General features: G+C 30.9%; 1 protein-coding gene across 2 annotated transcripts in view; it reads right to left on the reverse strand.

The window, feature by feature from the left end:
• Positions 1-10,969, reverse strand: part of LOC113378634 — a 138,040-nt gene extending 127,071 nt beyond the window's left edge. For both annotated transcript variants that reach the window (XM_026619191.1, XM_026619190.1), the window contains exon 1: positions 10,846-10,969. In XM_026619191.1, coding sequence (XP_026474976.1) covers positions 10,846-10,855 — 10 coding nt within the window. In that variant the 5' untranslated portion in view covers positions 10,856-10,969. The remainder of the gene's footprint in view (positions 1-10,845) is intronic.
• Positions 10,970-16,686: the final 5,717 nt, after the last annotated feature.

Genomic DNA, 16,686 nt, shown 5'->3' on the forward strand with positions numbered 1-16,686 from the left:
AACATATATTTGTTATTTGTGATACTATTAACAGATCGTCCTATGCTCAACTTAATATATCGAGCAACAAAATGAATTTAAAATGGACTTCGCTGAGATAAATATATTGATGAGTTTAGTTTCAAAACTTAAGTAATAAATAGCGGCTTTATAATTATTTTTAATACATCATCAAATTGATCATGTTATTTTCGAAAATACGCTTTACTAACTTAGACTTTATTAAATTAGGCAAATTTGATTTTTAACTCCCCGTAGGGTAAATTATGGTAATCGCAAAAAATCGAAAATGAACATTTTTATATATAGTATCATAATTTTTGCGAAGGCAGGTCTAGCGGTTTCAGAGATCGAGAGAAAAAAGTACAAAAATGCCACTTGGCGGTCAAAAATGATCATTAGACAAATGCATATAAAATTATCAGATATTTTATAGAGATTTCAATAATAAGTATGAATTTTGTTGGCCTTTCTCCGGGTTCCGTATCAATGTTGATCCGAGCGCGCTTCGATATTTTTCTCTAAAACAGCCACGCAGCACGATTGCTTTCAAAAAAAGTTCAAAATTTTCAGAGAAATTAAAAGTACATATCAAAAAATTTAAAAATCAAATTTTTCAAAAAGGTCAAATTTTTTCAGAAATTTTAATATTCTCAAAAAATTTTTTTTAACGTTTTCAAAAATATTTAAAGGTTTTTTAAAAAATTTAATTCACGGTACGGGAAGTTCCAGCAATTTGCCTTAAGGCACGATGCTGCCATGCAACCAGTTACAACATTAATACACGTGGAACAACTGACGATAGAACTGCTATAATAATCAGAAACATCATTAAGCACTATCAAAAACCTATAACATTTGTCAGTAAACATTTCATATAAGCAACTTTCTTCAATAACCAACCCAGACAAACTATATCTGTAATTTACTGTCCACCAAAGCACAAATTTACCTGTGTAATTTAAATGTCTAAATGTTTAGTTCAAATCATTTGAGTCCAAATTCGCTGCTAAAGGGACTAAAATTCAAATAAAATTTTGTTTATTGAATCCAAATAAGTGGTATCTATATTACACTTCGTTAAATTGGCATTTAAACCTCTATAAAACCTCTATATTTGGCATTTATAAATTCTAAGGGCAAAAATCTTACCAAAATTAAGCATTTCAACAGCCAGCGTATAGTTTAACCACAACTCGAATGCCTACTTACACACTTTATATAATTATGTAATGTTTTTCTTTACTTTTTGAATCATTTCTGAATATTGCCAACTATATTAAAAGATTTATTGTAAATCTATATATTATATTATCGTTTAACGTAAATAAATAGATTTTACCATAATGTATTGTAATCCACTGCCGTGGACCCCCATTTTCATTTCGTGGACCCCCAAATTTTGTTTTTGCCACCGTGGACCCCTTGAAAGTTGCCATGGACCCCTGGGGGTCTATGTGGACCACTTTGGGAATCACTGCCTTATTGGATATGTATGAAAAATGGAGCTCTCGATCAAATGATCCGCTAAAACTCGAAAACGGTTAAATCGATTTGGTCAGTCTTAGTCTTGAAAAATTCGTGCTAATCAGTAGGTTGTCGGAAAGATGAGATATTATTTCTAAATAACGTAGAAACTATTCAAAATCCATAATAAAAGCATTTTCTTCCGTTGGTAGTTTTTTAGCATTTGTTAAAAATGTTATTATTTTGAAAAATAACATTTAAAATGAAAATGACATTAAACCTGTTGGCCGTTCCAAGTTACCCTGCCTATAGGGTAAAAAGATGTAGATAACAAATTTTTGAAGGACATCAAAAAAGCACATTTCTACAATGATGAAGTAGCTGGCAGTTTTACTGAACGTAGTAATATAATTGTTCGTTTGAAATGTGTCATTTGTTGTGATATAATTGTTATGGTTTTCACAATATAGTTTATTGTTTATGTTAATCAATAACATTCATCGACTGTTACTTGAAATTTTTCAAAAAGCAGATCAAAGAAGAAATACTTAATTCATTTTTTATCTCTTATCGCAGAAATTTGAAATTTTTATAAGCTCAGTAGTATTATTTACAATTATACACAAAATCCAGAATCCAAAAAGAATCTGAAAAACTTGAAACGTAATCAATAAGTCGAAAGACCAAAAAAGACTTGGTTTGGATTGTACCATATTTTCTATAGAAAGTGTATAAAACTCCCAGTTTCATTGTACTGACAAATTATAGACAAACTAATGAAGTTTATTGCTTTTATAATACCTCATTGCATATAGAATTCAAACACATCCTTATACACTAAAAGTATTAATTTTTCTGATTCTACAGAAATTGTTTTGAATATACCTTACTTAGCAAAACAACGTTTGCCGGGTCAGCTAGTTATAAATAAAAAAGAAAAAAAAAACTAAATATCAGACAAATAGATAAGTTAATTCTCAACACATCGTCGTACGCCCAAGCTATCAAAACGCAACCAGTAAACAATTCAATTTCCGGTCAAGTAAACAATAATCTTCTTAATAATTTTCTAACTGAATTCAAAAATATGTTCGCTTAATTGATGCAACCAATGATAATAAACAAGCTTTCAACGTTAGTTAATAAAATTAAGTAAGTAATGGCTAATATTGTAAAAATTTTGAACGTATTCTTTCGACGTATTTTGAAAATTCAATAATCTTGACATCTTACTAGTGAGTGAGTCACCGCACTATGTATTCTAACATTTATTTTCCTGATTACAAATTTTATTTTACTGCACATCATAGTGAAAGACCACAGGGGGGCACTGCAATCATAATTAAAAACAGTATTCGTCACTATGAGTCAGTCAAATATGAAACTGATTTTCTTCAGGCAACAACAGTAATTGTTGAACTTCGTTGAAGTGTATTGTCCTCCTCGGCACAATATTGCCACTCATCAATTCGAAGAATTTTTTAAATCATTGGACGCAAAGTTTGTTGTTGGAGGAGACTTCAATAGTAAACACTCAAGCTAGGGTTCCCGTTTGATAAATCCGAAGGGCAGGCAACTATACGACTGTCTTCGACGCAAGAATTATGATGTAATCTCCACTGGCACTCCATATATACGCGAAGCGATTGTACAAAACAACCCGACTTGCAGGATCATTATAAATGGCCTAACTATGGCCTTTCCTCAGACCATTCACCTATAATTGCAGGTTATTGTTCAAGTTTTGTACTTAATCCACAGCCTACAAGTCTACATAACTGCAAGACAAATTGGTTCCACCTATCGAAACCACATCGAAGACAGAATAAATCTTAAAGTCAACTTGAAGCAGCCAGAAGAAATCGAGTCAGCAATTAACTCGATAATACAGTATTACAGGACGCTGCTAAATCCGTTACTTCCACCATTATGAGGCCATTCAGTCAACCCGTAACTACAGAAATTAAAAAATTGATTTCAGCAAAAATAAAAGCTTGGTGGCAACGCACTCATTTACCATCTGATAAAAATATTTTTAAAAATTTAATAAATAAATTAAAGGCCAAGTTATGAGAATCAAATGACAACAACTATAAAGATTATGTGTCTTATCTTAATCGATATGACAACTCAATATGGAAGCCGATTAAGAATAAACTTAAGTCTTGTATTAAAAACCCTCCTTACCGGCTTGATAAAAAATGTGATCTTTTTGGACTTCACTTGATCTCTGTACTTCAATCAAACGAACCTGATCACAACACTGAAGATTCTGTTTTCAATTTGAACATCGACTACTCAGAATGCAGAAACAAGTTTTTTACTCTCAAAAATATATCAAATGAGATCAAGAAAATTAAAAACAGAAAGTCTCCAGGATGCGATTTAATTACTCCCAAGATGCCTAAGAAACTGCCAAAAAAGGATTAATTCTTATCACCTATATCTTTATTGCTATTTTAAGAACAAAATACTGCCGAAACAAAATGCCCATTATAAAGATGATACCAAAGAATTGTAAAGTCTACCTCCTATATTATCAAAAATCCTTCCGCTTCATGATATTTTCTTTGCATTTGACTTATTTCCAAGTCAAATTGACCTTAGAAAACAGCATTCGACCACTCAACAATGCCACAGAATTGTCAACCAAATCAATAAAGCTTTCGAATCAAGGCAATATTACTGTGCTGTTTTCCTATACGTCAAACAAGCCTTTGACAAAGTGTGGCGCAAAGGCCTTACTGCAAAAATTTCCATGCTTTTTTCATCAGATTATCATCAAATTCTGATATACATAATAATAGGAAATTTATGACTCAAGTAATTTATGATCATACATAATAATAGTAAATTTATGACCAATTAACTCAGGAGTGCCACAAGGTAGTGTACTGGGACCATTTTTATACAATTAATATACCTCGGATTTCCCAACGACTCTGATTACGATTACTGCTACGTTTGCTGACGAAATTTGTTTGCTGAGCAATAAAACACTCCACAAAGATGTCAATGTTCTATTCATTAAAGACCTATTAAAAACAAGATCAACAAATCACTATCACAAGTTAGAAATTCATCCCAATCAACTTGTTGCTCCGCAACGAAGGATTTTTCTTAACCATATATGTACTTTTAATAGCTCCTTTTATTACTTTAAAATTAAATAGAATAGAAATAAAACTTAGAAGAGGGTATTTATCATCTATTGTCTTGTCATTAACCTTGCGGTAATCGACAACTATTCTCCATTTACGTTTTTGCCATGCGTCAGTCAAGTTTTTTTTTAGAACAACCCAAATGGAAGAGGACCAAAGTGAATTGCTGTGCCTGATTATCTGGTGGTCAAACATTTCATCAATTTGACGTTGAACTTCTTTTCTATGGATTATTGGATATCTATAGGATTTGGTGAGACAGGAATTTCGTCAGTTGTGCGTATATTATGTTTGATTTGGTTCGTAAAGGTCAGTTTGTAAGTTGGTTTGTGAAAAGTATCTTTATATAATTTACACAGTTTTAAAATAGCATGTTTTTTTTTCAAAATTCATGTCCGTATTAAATTTTCTATATCTAAAAAATCTACATTTGAATCAGATTTGTCTGTACAAAAATTATAAAACTTTATTTCGATAGTAAGTTCTGCTTCTAAAGGTTTTGTTAATATCAAGTTAATTTCATTTTCTGTCAAGTTGTGAATTTCAACTATGGCTTCATTATTTTTAACTTCCCGTAGGGCAAGTTATAATAATCGCAAAAAAATCAAAAATGAAATTTTTTATGTATTTTTACGTTTCAAAACCTCCTGAACATTTTGGCATGCCTTAGAAAAAATGGATGTATGTGTGTGTGTGTGTTCCTATGGGTTCCGTAACAATGTTTATCCGTTAGACAACGACGCGGCGCTTACGCGCTTTGAGCTTTCGTCTCTATGCAGTTAAAGCAGTACGATTGCTTTGAAAGAAAGTTCAGAATTTCCAATATATGTCAGAATAAAGAAAACATTTTTTTTTTTTCAAAAAAAAATTTTTTTTCAAAAAAAAGTAATTTTTTGTCAAGTTTATAGTTTCTCAAAAATCAAAATTTTTCGAAGTAAATTTTTTTCAAAAATGTTAATTGTTTTTAAAAAATAATTTTTGGTACGAGAAGTTCGAGCAATTTGCCTTAAGGCACGATGCCATGCGCCCCACTAGTTAGATTATTAAGTCTGTTTTGTGGTCTGTTAGTGTGTTTGCTGTTCCCGTTATTTATAGTCGATACAACACTTATTGGTGTCCAAGCTTGTCTTTTTGTTACTTGGTTTGTCTGATTTTGATATTATAAATTTTGTCCGTAACTTTGATTAGTCTGGAAACTATTTGGTTGGAAGTTATTGGATTGGAAGTACGGGTTGGGATATTTGTGGATTGTTAAAATTAGGTTGGAAATGATGCTATCTCATAATTTGAATTTATTGAATTTAAATTTCTTGGAAATACAAAGTTGTTTTTATTTTTCTGAAGAACTGATTTTTTTTTTATTATTCTGCATAAAGTTATCTGTATCGTTTCTTATAATATTGTCATCTTTTTCAGTTATATCTATGGCCCTCATCTAATGATGAAACTCCTCTACTCTTAGAAGCAAACAATAGTTGTTTTACGTGCGCGATGAAAACTACTAGAGTACTTTTTTGAAAATTTTTGCACAAATATTGAGTATAGAATTGATAAACCATTTCAATTGGATTTTGTCGCAAGCTGTGGAGGTCGAAAATTAAAGATATATCGTATATTCGGTCCGAAAATTTAGAAATTAATACACCAATAATGTTATCAATTTCTCTCGCGTTGGCAATTCCAATTACCATTTTTGCTCTATCATAAAGTTTTGAAAGAACTGCGCTTCTAATAATTTCATTTTGTATGCATTATCGTAGTACCTATTCTTTATTTCTTTAACCTTTAATGCATTATCAAATTTGGGAATATTTTGAATCGACATATTTGCTAAGAAATTAGATAAATTTTCTATTAACCCTCCGTCGGTCGGATATTTTTTTCACCTTCGAACGGTCGGAAAGGTCTGACTGGACCACCATTCATTTTACATGCATTTATATGGGATAAATGAGTTTTTGGTGTCTTATATATTAACGATTATATAAAAAAATCAAGAAATATAAAAAAAATCGTTACTTTTTTTGTTAATTTTTCTGTTTTAAATCAATGAAAAATAATATTTATTCTTTTTCGGCGCCTTTGAAATGAATGTGAAATTCAAATGAAAACAAAATGAGGTGCGTCGCACAAAATGATTATTGGAAAGGTAGGTACAACGACTTCGGAGATATGGAGGAAAAAGTAAAAAAAATGAGCCATTTGGCGGTCAAAAATGAACATTAGACATATGCACATCAAATTATCGAATTTTGTTTACATTCCTATAGGTTTCGTACCAATGTTTATCCGCACACACACACATACATATCCATTTTTTCTAAGGTATGCCAAAATATTCAGAAACCTTTGAAACGTAAAGATATATAAAAATTTTCATTTTTGATTTTTTTGCGATTACTATAACTCACCTTACGGGAAGTTAATTATATCAATTTTCATCTGAAATAATTTTGTGTGAAAGTGTAAATAAAACCTTCCATCAGGTATAAGTTTCAGTGAAATGTCCCCTGTCGGTGGGAACCGAGAGACCAACGGTCTAATAGTGCAATCATTTGATGTTCTTAACCCTCCGTCGGTCGGCGTGGTCTGGCCAGACTTTTTTCGACTTCAATTAAAAAAAAATACTTCTAGTAATTCTATCGACTTGAAATTTCTTGACTTTTCCTAAAATTTCATTAGCTGTCGATCAATGAGAAAATCAGGACGAAAAAATGTACAGAAGGATAATTATAAGGATATTAACTTTTTTATACTTCGAACGGTCGAAAAGGTCTGTCGTTTTGTATGAAATATACGCTTTTTGATTTATGTAAACCAGTATTTTGTCTTTTTTCCTAGTATTTTCTATTCAAACTGCGTTGTTTATATTCTTTGCTATGTGTTCTAACAAGAATGTTAGTATTTTCATGACGAGAGTTCCTTGAAAACCAACCAAACTTATTGGTAATCGCAAACACTGAAAATCGGATGAGTAATGCACACATTCATTTCAAAGGCGCCGAAAAAAAATAAATATTGTTTCATTGATTTAAAAAAGAAAAATTAACAAAAAAGCAACGATTTTTTTTATATTTCTTGATTTTTTTATATAATCGTTAATGCATAAGACATCAAAAACTCATTTATCCCATATAACGCATGTAAAATGAATGGTGGTTCAGCCAGACCTTTCCGACCGTTCGAAGGTGAAAAAATATCCGACCGACGGAGGGTTAATAACATGGATACGTCTAAAGAAAATGTAACACTTAATACTCCAAGTAGCCCAATTCTGAGCACCACCGCATTACAAACTGCAAGTACATCTAGCGTTAATTATATTCATCAAAACAATGCAGCAGAAACGAACACAAGTGGCGTTTGTTGGCAGCAACAAAAGACGTCAAATAACACCGAAACCATTAAATTCAAATACCATAACTCAAAACCGATTGACGGCTTAAAGTGAAGTAAACCTCCACTGATTTTCGTCTATGGCGTCGATAAAATAAACGACATGACAGAAGCAATCAACAAGATCATTCCACGCGAAAGATATTTTCTAAAAAGTTTGGCAAATAATAACTTCAAATTTTTTGCGACACAATTGATCAATTTCGAAACTTATCTAATTATTTAAAAATTGCAAACGTTGTCTTCTATACGTATCAATTAAAAGAAGGCAAAGCCTATAGAATTGTAATAATAATCCTACACTTTACCACAGACATCGAAACTATCAAATCGGAATTAGCAAATCAAGTTCACACAGTTAGGACTGTAATAAACATCAGGCATAGAATATCAAAACAACCTTTGAATATGTTCTTCGTAAACTTCGAGCCAGTAAACAACAACAAAACATCTATGACATTTATAAAGTATCAAACAACATAATCCGAATTGAGCTTCCGAAAAAAAATATCATACAGTGCATGCGCTATTATATAATCATACTCAAAGATATTACAACAGACCACATGCCTGTTCAACCCTCCGTCGGTCGAAGTAATAAAATAATCCTAGTAATCCTATCGACTTGAAATTTCTTGACTTCTTAAAATTTCATTAGTTGTCGATCAATGAAAAAATTAACTTTTTTATACTTCGAACGGTCGGAGTGGTCACTCATATATTTTGCATGAAATATGACGCGTTTTGATCAGTCTTTTGTCTTTTTTTCAGATATTTTCTATTCAAACTGCTTTTTATATATTCTTTGCTATGTGTTGTAATATGAATTTTACACGCACACCTATAAAAATGCCTTGAAAACCTATCAAACTTATTGGTTATCGCAAACATTGAAAATCGGATAAATAATGCGCACATTATCAACAATTTTTCTACCCGTACTGCGTTCGAACCATTTTGTGGCAAACCTGTAGCCGTAAGTATGCAAATCAATTGAAATTATATTTTAACTTTGAGTTTTATAGCTCATGAAAAAGGCGACGCACTTCATTTCGTTTTCATTTCAATTTCACGTTCATTTCAAAAGCGCCGAAAAAGAATAAATATTGTTTTTCATTGATATAAAACAGAACAATTTAAAACAAGCAACGATTTTTTTTTATATTTTATGATTTGAAATATTTTTATTAGAGGCAAGCTCAACACATGCAAAAGACGGTAAGAAAAAGAAAAAATAAATGCATGTAAAATGAATGGCGGTCCAGCTAGACCACTCCGACCGTTCGAAGGTAAATAAATATTTGGCCGACGGAGGGTTAAAGTGCGGAGATGACCACAATACAAAAATTTGCACCAAAGATCCCAATACCCCAGCGTGCTGCTGTCTCTGCGGAGGATCCACACCGCTAATTATCGCGGTTGCGACTACTACAAAGCAATAAATGACCCAAGAAATAATTTCATCAATAGTAAATCAACCGAATATACGAGATTCAAAACAACACTTCATAACATAAACAAACAAGACAAACCCCATACATTTCTTACAACAATCAAAACAAGAAACCCAGACTTATCATACGCAAACATAACAAAGAATTCTTTTACAAATTTCAATAATCTTATTACGGGCTCAGAACCTATATCTCTTTCCTCATTCCTTCAAGAATTAAGAAAATTCATTTCATGTCATTTCGTTCGTATTTTTCTTACTCCTAATTGTATTCCTGGTCTTCACATAACACGAAAAAAAGTTAAAATGTATACTAATTCTGAGTTTTTCATAGCACGGTTTCCATAATTACATTATTTTAAAGGTTTTCCTTTCCAACAGTTTTTGCATATTATTATATATCAATAAATTTAATTAGTTAAATACTATATCACAAGGTATTCGGACCGTGCAAATCACTAATAATTATAAAAGATAAATAGGATCTGAAAAACGTCTCTTAGAATTTGCGTTAAATTTACATAAATTTCGGCGTTTTGAAAGTTACGTATAATGTTCTACATATGAGATTCTTCGCGTGTTATGAATTAGCAATAATTATGATCAATTAGGTTTTTCAACAATCAGCATGCGCAAACAATATGTTCAAAGCACTTATTTTAATGTATTAAGTATTTAATTTTTACACTATGCTCAAACAAGAAAGCAATTCCTTTATTTAATCCTTTCAAAAGAAAGCAATAAAACGGAATATTCAACGGTTTTCTAACACCGCAGCCGTCATCGGATTACGCAATTTGTTTAGATCACTCCTGACAAAAAAGTTCATGACAAATACATGACGAATATAGCGATGACTCATAAGAACTGTGTTATTTAAACTAGCATAGAACAAATGTGACATTAGCATTTTAATTTAAAATAATTTAGATTTTATTTCTTGATATATATATATATATATATATATATATATATATATGTGTGTGTGTGTGTGTGTGTGTGCGCGCGTGTGTAGCTTCGCAAAGACCATATAAGCGTTTAAAACAACTTGGCGTCATGCAGTAGTGATATATGGTTTCACTTAAAAAAATAGATCAGAAATACGTATTAAGTTGAAAATAAAATCGAAAAAAAAATTGCGTAACTATCGGCATGTATCCCTCAATCGTTGCCACGCCTTACGAACACTAATACAAAACATCAACATTTTATAAATAGCATATATACATAACTCAATAAAACGCCGAACGACACTTTCAAAGAAAATTATGAAACGACAAAAGATCAAACACAGTTAATTATTATAGCAATAATTATAAAACGACAAAACATCAAGCACAGTTAGTTATTAGAGCAATAATTACTTACCGAGAGCCATGTTCGTTATTTGTCGATGTGTAAACTTGTCCACAAACACTGAAACAGATTGAATAACTTTGAACACGCAGCGGTTCGCTCGAACTCAGAACGAGTCTTGTTTGGAAACTGAATTGAAACTAATACTAATTGTAAAATATATTCCAGTTTGAATCAAATCTGCTTCGAACGTAACAGATGCGCGCGCATGACTGCGATGCCACTTCAATGCCGCCTACATAAATGATTCAATGCCGCCTACGTTAGAATAAGAATTATGGATTTGTTGTAATTCAATAAAAGTAAGAAAAAAAAAGTAAGTTTAGTACCGTGGTTATCATCATTATCGTTACTATTAATGTTGTCATTATTATTATTACTTCCATTAGTATTAAAATTAATATCAATACTATCATTTATACCATTATCATCATTATTATCACAATTATCATTATTATTATTATCAATACTGCTATGATTACCATTATTATTATTATTATTATTATTTTTATTATTATTATCATCTTATTATTTTTATCATTATTTTTATTATCATTGTTTTTATTATAATCATTATTAGTAGCATTATTAACATTATAATATCTATTATCATTATTAAAAATAGTTATTGTCAATACAATCAAAAATATTATTAACATTATTATCATTAATAACTTTCAGTTGAACAAAAATTTTAACTAGTTGTGCATGGCATCGTGCCTTATGGCAAATTGGTGGAACTTCCCGTACCGTGTTAGAATATACGACAAATATTAAATGTTTTTAAATAGATAATTATAAATACAGTAGCTTTCATTATTAGTGTGTTATAGACAAAATATTTTTTTTTGTTTTTTTTTTTATTTTAACCCCTTAACTTGCACGCTCGAGTTAATTCGAGCGCGTTAAACCGGCCAAACTTTGCACACTCGAGATAATTCGAGCGGTGCTGTACATATTTGATGCTGGAAATAAATATTAGTATTATTTTTGTTGTGAAAGTTTAAATAAATATTTTAACTGATAAAGATGTTTTTGACGAAACAGTAATTCGAAACAAAAAATAAAAAAATCGATAGACGTGCAACATTCGACAATATTCGACTCTTTTCTGCAATATTGATCAAAGGCCAAAATTGAACTAAAAATTTTGATTATTTTTTTTTTTTTATTTTTTTGCCAAAACAATGTTCTAATGTTTGTTTTTTACATTAAAAAAATGTTTTTTTTTGGCCGGGTTTTTTTAAAAAAAACTGTGCGTTAAGGGGTTAATTACAATCTATCACACATAGGACATTCAGTAATTGTTTTGACTTTTCTTATTATATGAATCTTGAATGGACGGTAAGCCAGCTGTTGTCCAGTCCAGTTACAACTATTCATCTCTACTCGAAGTATTTGCTGACATTTTTATTATATACGCGATTTTCACTTGAGGCTATATTTGAGATCTATAACCTCAAGCGGAAATTTGACACCAAAGTTGCCTTATGTCATGCTTTCCGGTAGCGGGAATCGAACCAGCAAACCCGGGACCAGCTGGTTCTAGATCACGTTCTAACCCATATAGCCACCGCTAGTCCATAGACAAATATAACAGATTTTAAATTTCACGACATTTGATATATGTTTACATGAAAAGTAACTAAACAGAACTTACTAACGCGGAGTAAGAATGAAGGATTTTATCTCACATTTTAAAGATTTATATAAATTGAATTGCAAAGTTAAAATTAATCATTTGAAGTATATAAGAGAGCTTTAGCACTTTAGCTGAAATTGACATTAAAAGCTGAGTTATTTTCAATACTCAAAAAAAAAAAAATTATTGGAAATTAAAATAAACTAGTATTCACGGTATTTTGCCTTGAGGCAAGTTACATGAACTCCCCGATATGTGCAAATAATCGACTTAATCAAAAAAAAAAATTAGTTTATGAGTGATTAAAAGTATTTCGAGTGGATTAATTGCACATAATTGAAAACGAACGAACACGTTAAATCGGAGTATTTTCTAAAAGCAAATTTTCACAAATCAATACTTTTTATAATTGAACCAGTTTCCGTAGGACTTCAATGGTTTAGTATGTTCATTAAGACCAAGTACTCATCATTATACCAAGTAAATAGTCTAATTTCAATTTTAACAAACGTCAAAAAAACTACTCATTTTCTTAAACTTTGATGAATTTTTAAAATTAAACTACTTTTCGTAAGGCATTAATATTTCAGTAAGTTCTATAAGACCATGATATATATAGCCAAAAAAGTTCCATAAAAATCGGCTTAAATTTTTTTTTCAACAGTTAATTACAAGAAAACAGCTCGGTAGATTTTCACCTAAAACTAATCAGTATCATTCCCAAATAATATTTTTCGAACAGTTTTTGATTTTTTAAAATCGATTCGGTAGTATGAGTTTAAATGTTGACGAAAAGTTTAACATTTTTTTCCAAATTACAAAGAAACGGCTCGGCAGATCGTCGCACGAAACTGACAAGCGGTAATCCTCATCGAGATACATGAAATGGCTTTTAAATTTCTGAAATCGGTTCAGGCGTTTTTGAGCAATCGTCGATAAAAGGTCTAATTTTGACAAATGCCAAAAGAACGATACTAATTTTTGCAAACTTTGACGAATTTTCAAAATTAAACGACTTGTCGTAGGGCTTTATTATTTTAGTATGATCTAGACCAGTGGTTCCCAAAGTGGGCGCTGCGGCGATCCAGAGGAGCAGTGATGGGCTTTGGAGCATTTAGGGGGCGATGCTTAGTTGTATTTATTTATTATTTATCATTTATTGATTTATTATTTATTATTTATTGATCATATATATGAATAAATGATTAACAATGACACTGAAATATATAAAGATATATTTTGGTCAAAATTATCGAAACATATATGATATAAACAATTTTATAATACATTAGTTAACAAAACTACAAATCCCATTTTAGTAAAAAAAAAATTTTTAATTTCTTTAGATGCCGACTTTGTCACTGTCGGTCCTGAATCATAATTTAATGCTGACTTAAATCAAAATTGAAAATCTATCATTATTCTTAGTGATAACACAATTAGCAAGCCAGTTAAAGATTACTCATAAATCAGTTAACGCGTCGTATAATTAAAAATCGGCTACGTGGTAGGTTAAAAGGATCTGAAGCATCTTCATAAATAACGCGAGTGATCTGTTTGTTGCATAAAAGCTTGTAAAACCGATTTTAATATTGCGACTTCGACTTCTATCCGTTTATCTCGTTTCGCGAACAATGTTGCAATCATAAAAATACATTACGTAATTTGCAATAACTCTATATGTTTGCAATTATTATTAAAACTGAAACTTTTTAATTTTTTTTAGTATTTACTACTTCAAATTTAAAAAATTGGCATAGTCCAATTGCGCAATGTATCTGCCGCCAAACAAAAGTTATGATCATTGTCAAAAGTTAAATGTTTAAACGTGTATGTGCAGGAAATGGTGCGTACCATAATTACAGAAAGTTGATTTAAAATATTTTAATATTTTATCAGAATTTTTTCGATGGTTCATACTTCCTCTGTGAGTCGACAATTTGTGTAAATTTTTAACGCGTGTAACTTTACCAAATTCTGTAAGAGATTCTGTTTACTAAATTGACCATTTGGTTCGAATGGATCAAAAAGTATATAGCTAAGATAGATTAAAAGTGTATAGAAGTTCGTGAACTACCGAGATGCTGCCGAACTCAATTAAACCACTTGCACTTTGTCGAAGGACCAGATATACTTAGATGATGGCTATATCGGACCGAATAAAGATAATATTAATAAAAGATGATGAATAAATGTTTAATTATTGTGTATTTGAAATATTAAGACTTATAGATGTTAGATGTTATTGGTTTGAATGTTCATTTTAGATTTTACAATTTTATATATTTTTTGTGGAATTAACGACACCCCATTACAATTTTGGAACCAACCAGTGGCTATTGCGTTCATCAACCAATCAGGTATTGGTCGGTGATTGCATGATACGTAGAATTAAAACTAGGTACAGGTAATGCAAGTTTCTTAGAAATATATTGATTGCAGGATGATATAGTTAGGGACAGGTGATTAATATTCTCAGAAGAATGGATTACTGATATGATGACAGATTTTGGGACAGGCTTCGTGAAAATGAAAGGGATTATTTTATCGTTTTAAATTATATAATAAGGGATGAGGGTTTATTATCGCTATCCTGTATGAATGTAATAGAATATAATGATTAGACCAGGGTTGGGAATGAGGCGTTAACAGATTCTGTGACGGATACATGATTATTGCTTGCTTTCTGGCTGCAAAATGAGATCTCGATGGCTTACCCACAAATTTAGTCGGTCATTGAAAAATTTCTGATTGCATTTTCGTCATCTTACATATATCATTTGTGGAATGTGGATTTAGCGCTGTAACTTTAATAAAAATAAATAAACTGATTACTTATAGTCGATTGTGGTGATTTAAGATTTTGACGAAGATAGAACCGAAAATTGCTAAATTGGTAGCAACACACCAGATTCATCGCTCACATTAAAATTATAATGATTATATCTTTATTCTGAATATAGTTTTATAATTTCAAACTTTGATGTTATTTTACAACCTTATTTTGAAAAATTAAAAGATTAATTTTGACAACGTCCATTATTTTAATAAATAAATCATCAAATGTTTTGCAAAATCTTTCCGTCAGCAGTGATGTACCAATTGCAATTGCATTTCATTACAAATATATCCGTAATATATCTGAAAAATTCAATACAGTGGCCTGAGGGCCTAGAAAATTTGAAATTCACTGATGGTGCAATTTTTTCCGAATGTTTTATGATTTATTAAAACAGCGTACTTTATCAAAATTGGTTTATTATTCGTCAATTTATCTTTTACAGATACGATAATTTTTATATATCTTATTAATTGCTATTGAAATGAAAAAAAGATTGCAGGCCGCTGAGTAATATTTTTTTGGAAAGGGGGCGGTAGTTGAAATAAGTTTGGGAATCACTGATCTAGACCAAGGACCACGGTTGGAATATTCAGGTCTTTGTGGAGGCAGTAGTTATATATATATCACGGTGCATCAGTGAGAATTCTCAAACTTTTATTTGGGCATGTTTGTATAATTTTGATGTTCGAAATGCATGCGCAAACCCGCAGTTCTATACCGTAAGTCCAAATTGGAATAATTATGGTTTTGTAAACGAGCGCATTGTTCTCGAGAGAAAGATCAGATTTTCTTCCTATAAGCCAATACTCCTTGATTTTTATTTGAATTAGTTTTTTTCTTATATTCAATGTGGGTTTTCCAATTTAGTTTTGAGTCAATTTGTAGTCCGAGGTATTTCACACTATTGGAGGAAGGAATTATTTTGTTAATTAAATGAAGAGTTGGATTGTTCTGATGTTTTAAGGAAATAATGAGATGTTGGGATTTATCGGTATTGATTGTAATATTCCATTGTTGAATATGTAAATTGGCTAATAAAATATCTTTATGTTTTGATATTAAAGCTATGTCATCAGCAAATGTCCTGATAGTTACTAACTCATCAGTAGACATATCATGCGTATACAGAAGGTATAATAATGGGCTTAGTACACTGCCCTATAGTACACCGCATTCTATATTTCTGATGGCAGAGGTCTCTCCTTTTATTTTTACATGAAATTTTTTGTTATGATTATTATAAAAGAATGATTTTAGGATTTTGAAGTAAAAAGGAAATGTTATAAAGATTTTGTATAAAAGTCCGGAATGCCACACCTTGTCAAACGCCTTGCTAACATCTAAAAATATAGCCACACAGTGTTCCTTT

The sequence above is a fragment of the Ctenocephalides felis genome, unplaced genomic scaffold (genome assembly GCF_003426905.1).
Source record: "Ctenocephalides felis isolate EL2017-DRISC unplaced genomic scaffold, ASM342690v1 CF-g0.4_SCAFFOLD_01886, whole genome shotgun sequence".
In the NCBI taxonomy this organism is placed as follows: domain Eukaryota; kingdom Metazoa; phylum Arthropoda; class Insecta; order Siphonaptera; family Pulicidae; genus Ctenocephalides; species Ctenocephalides felis.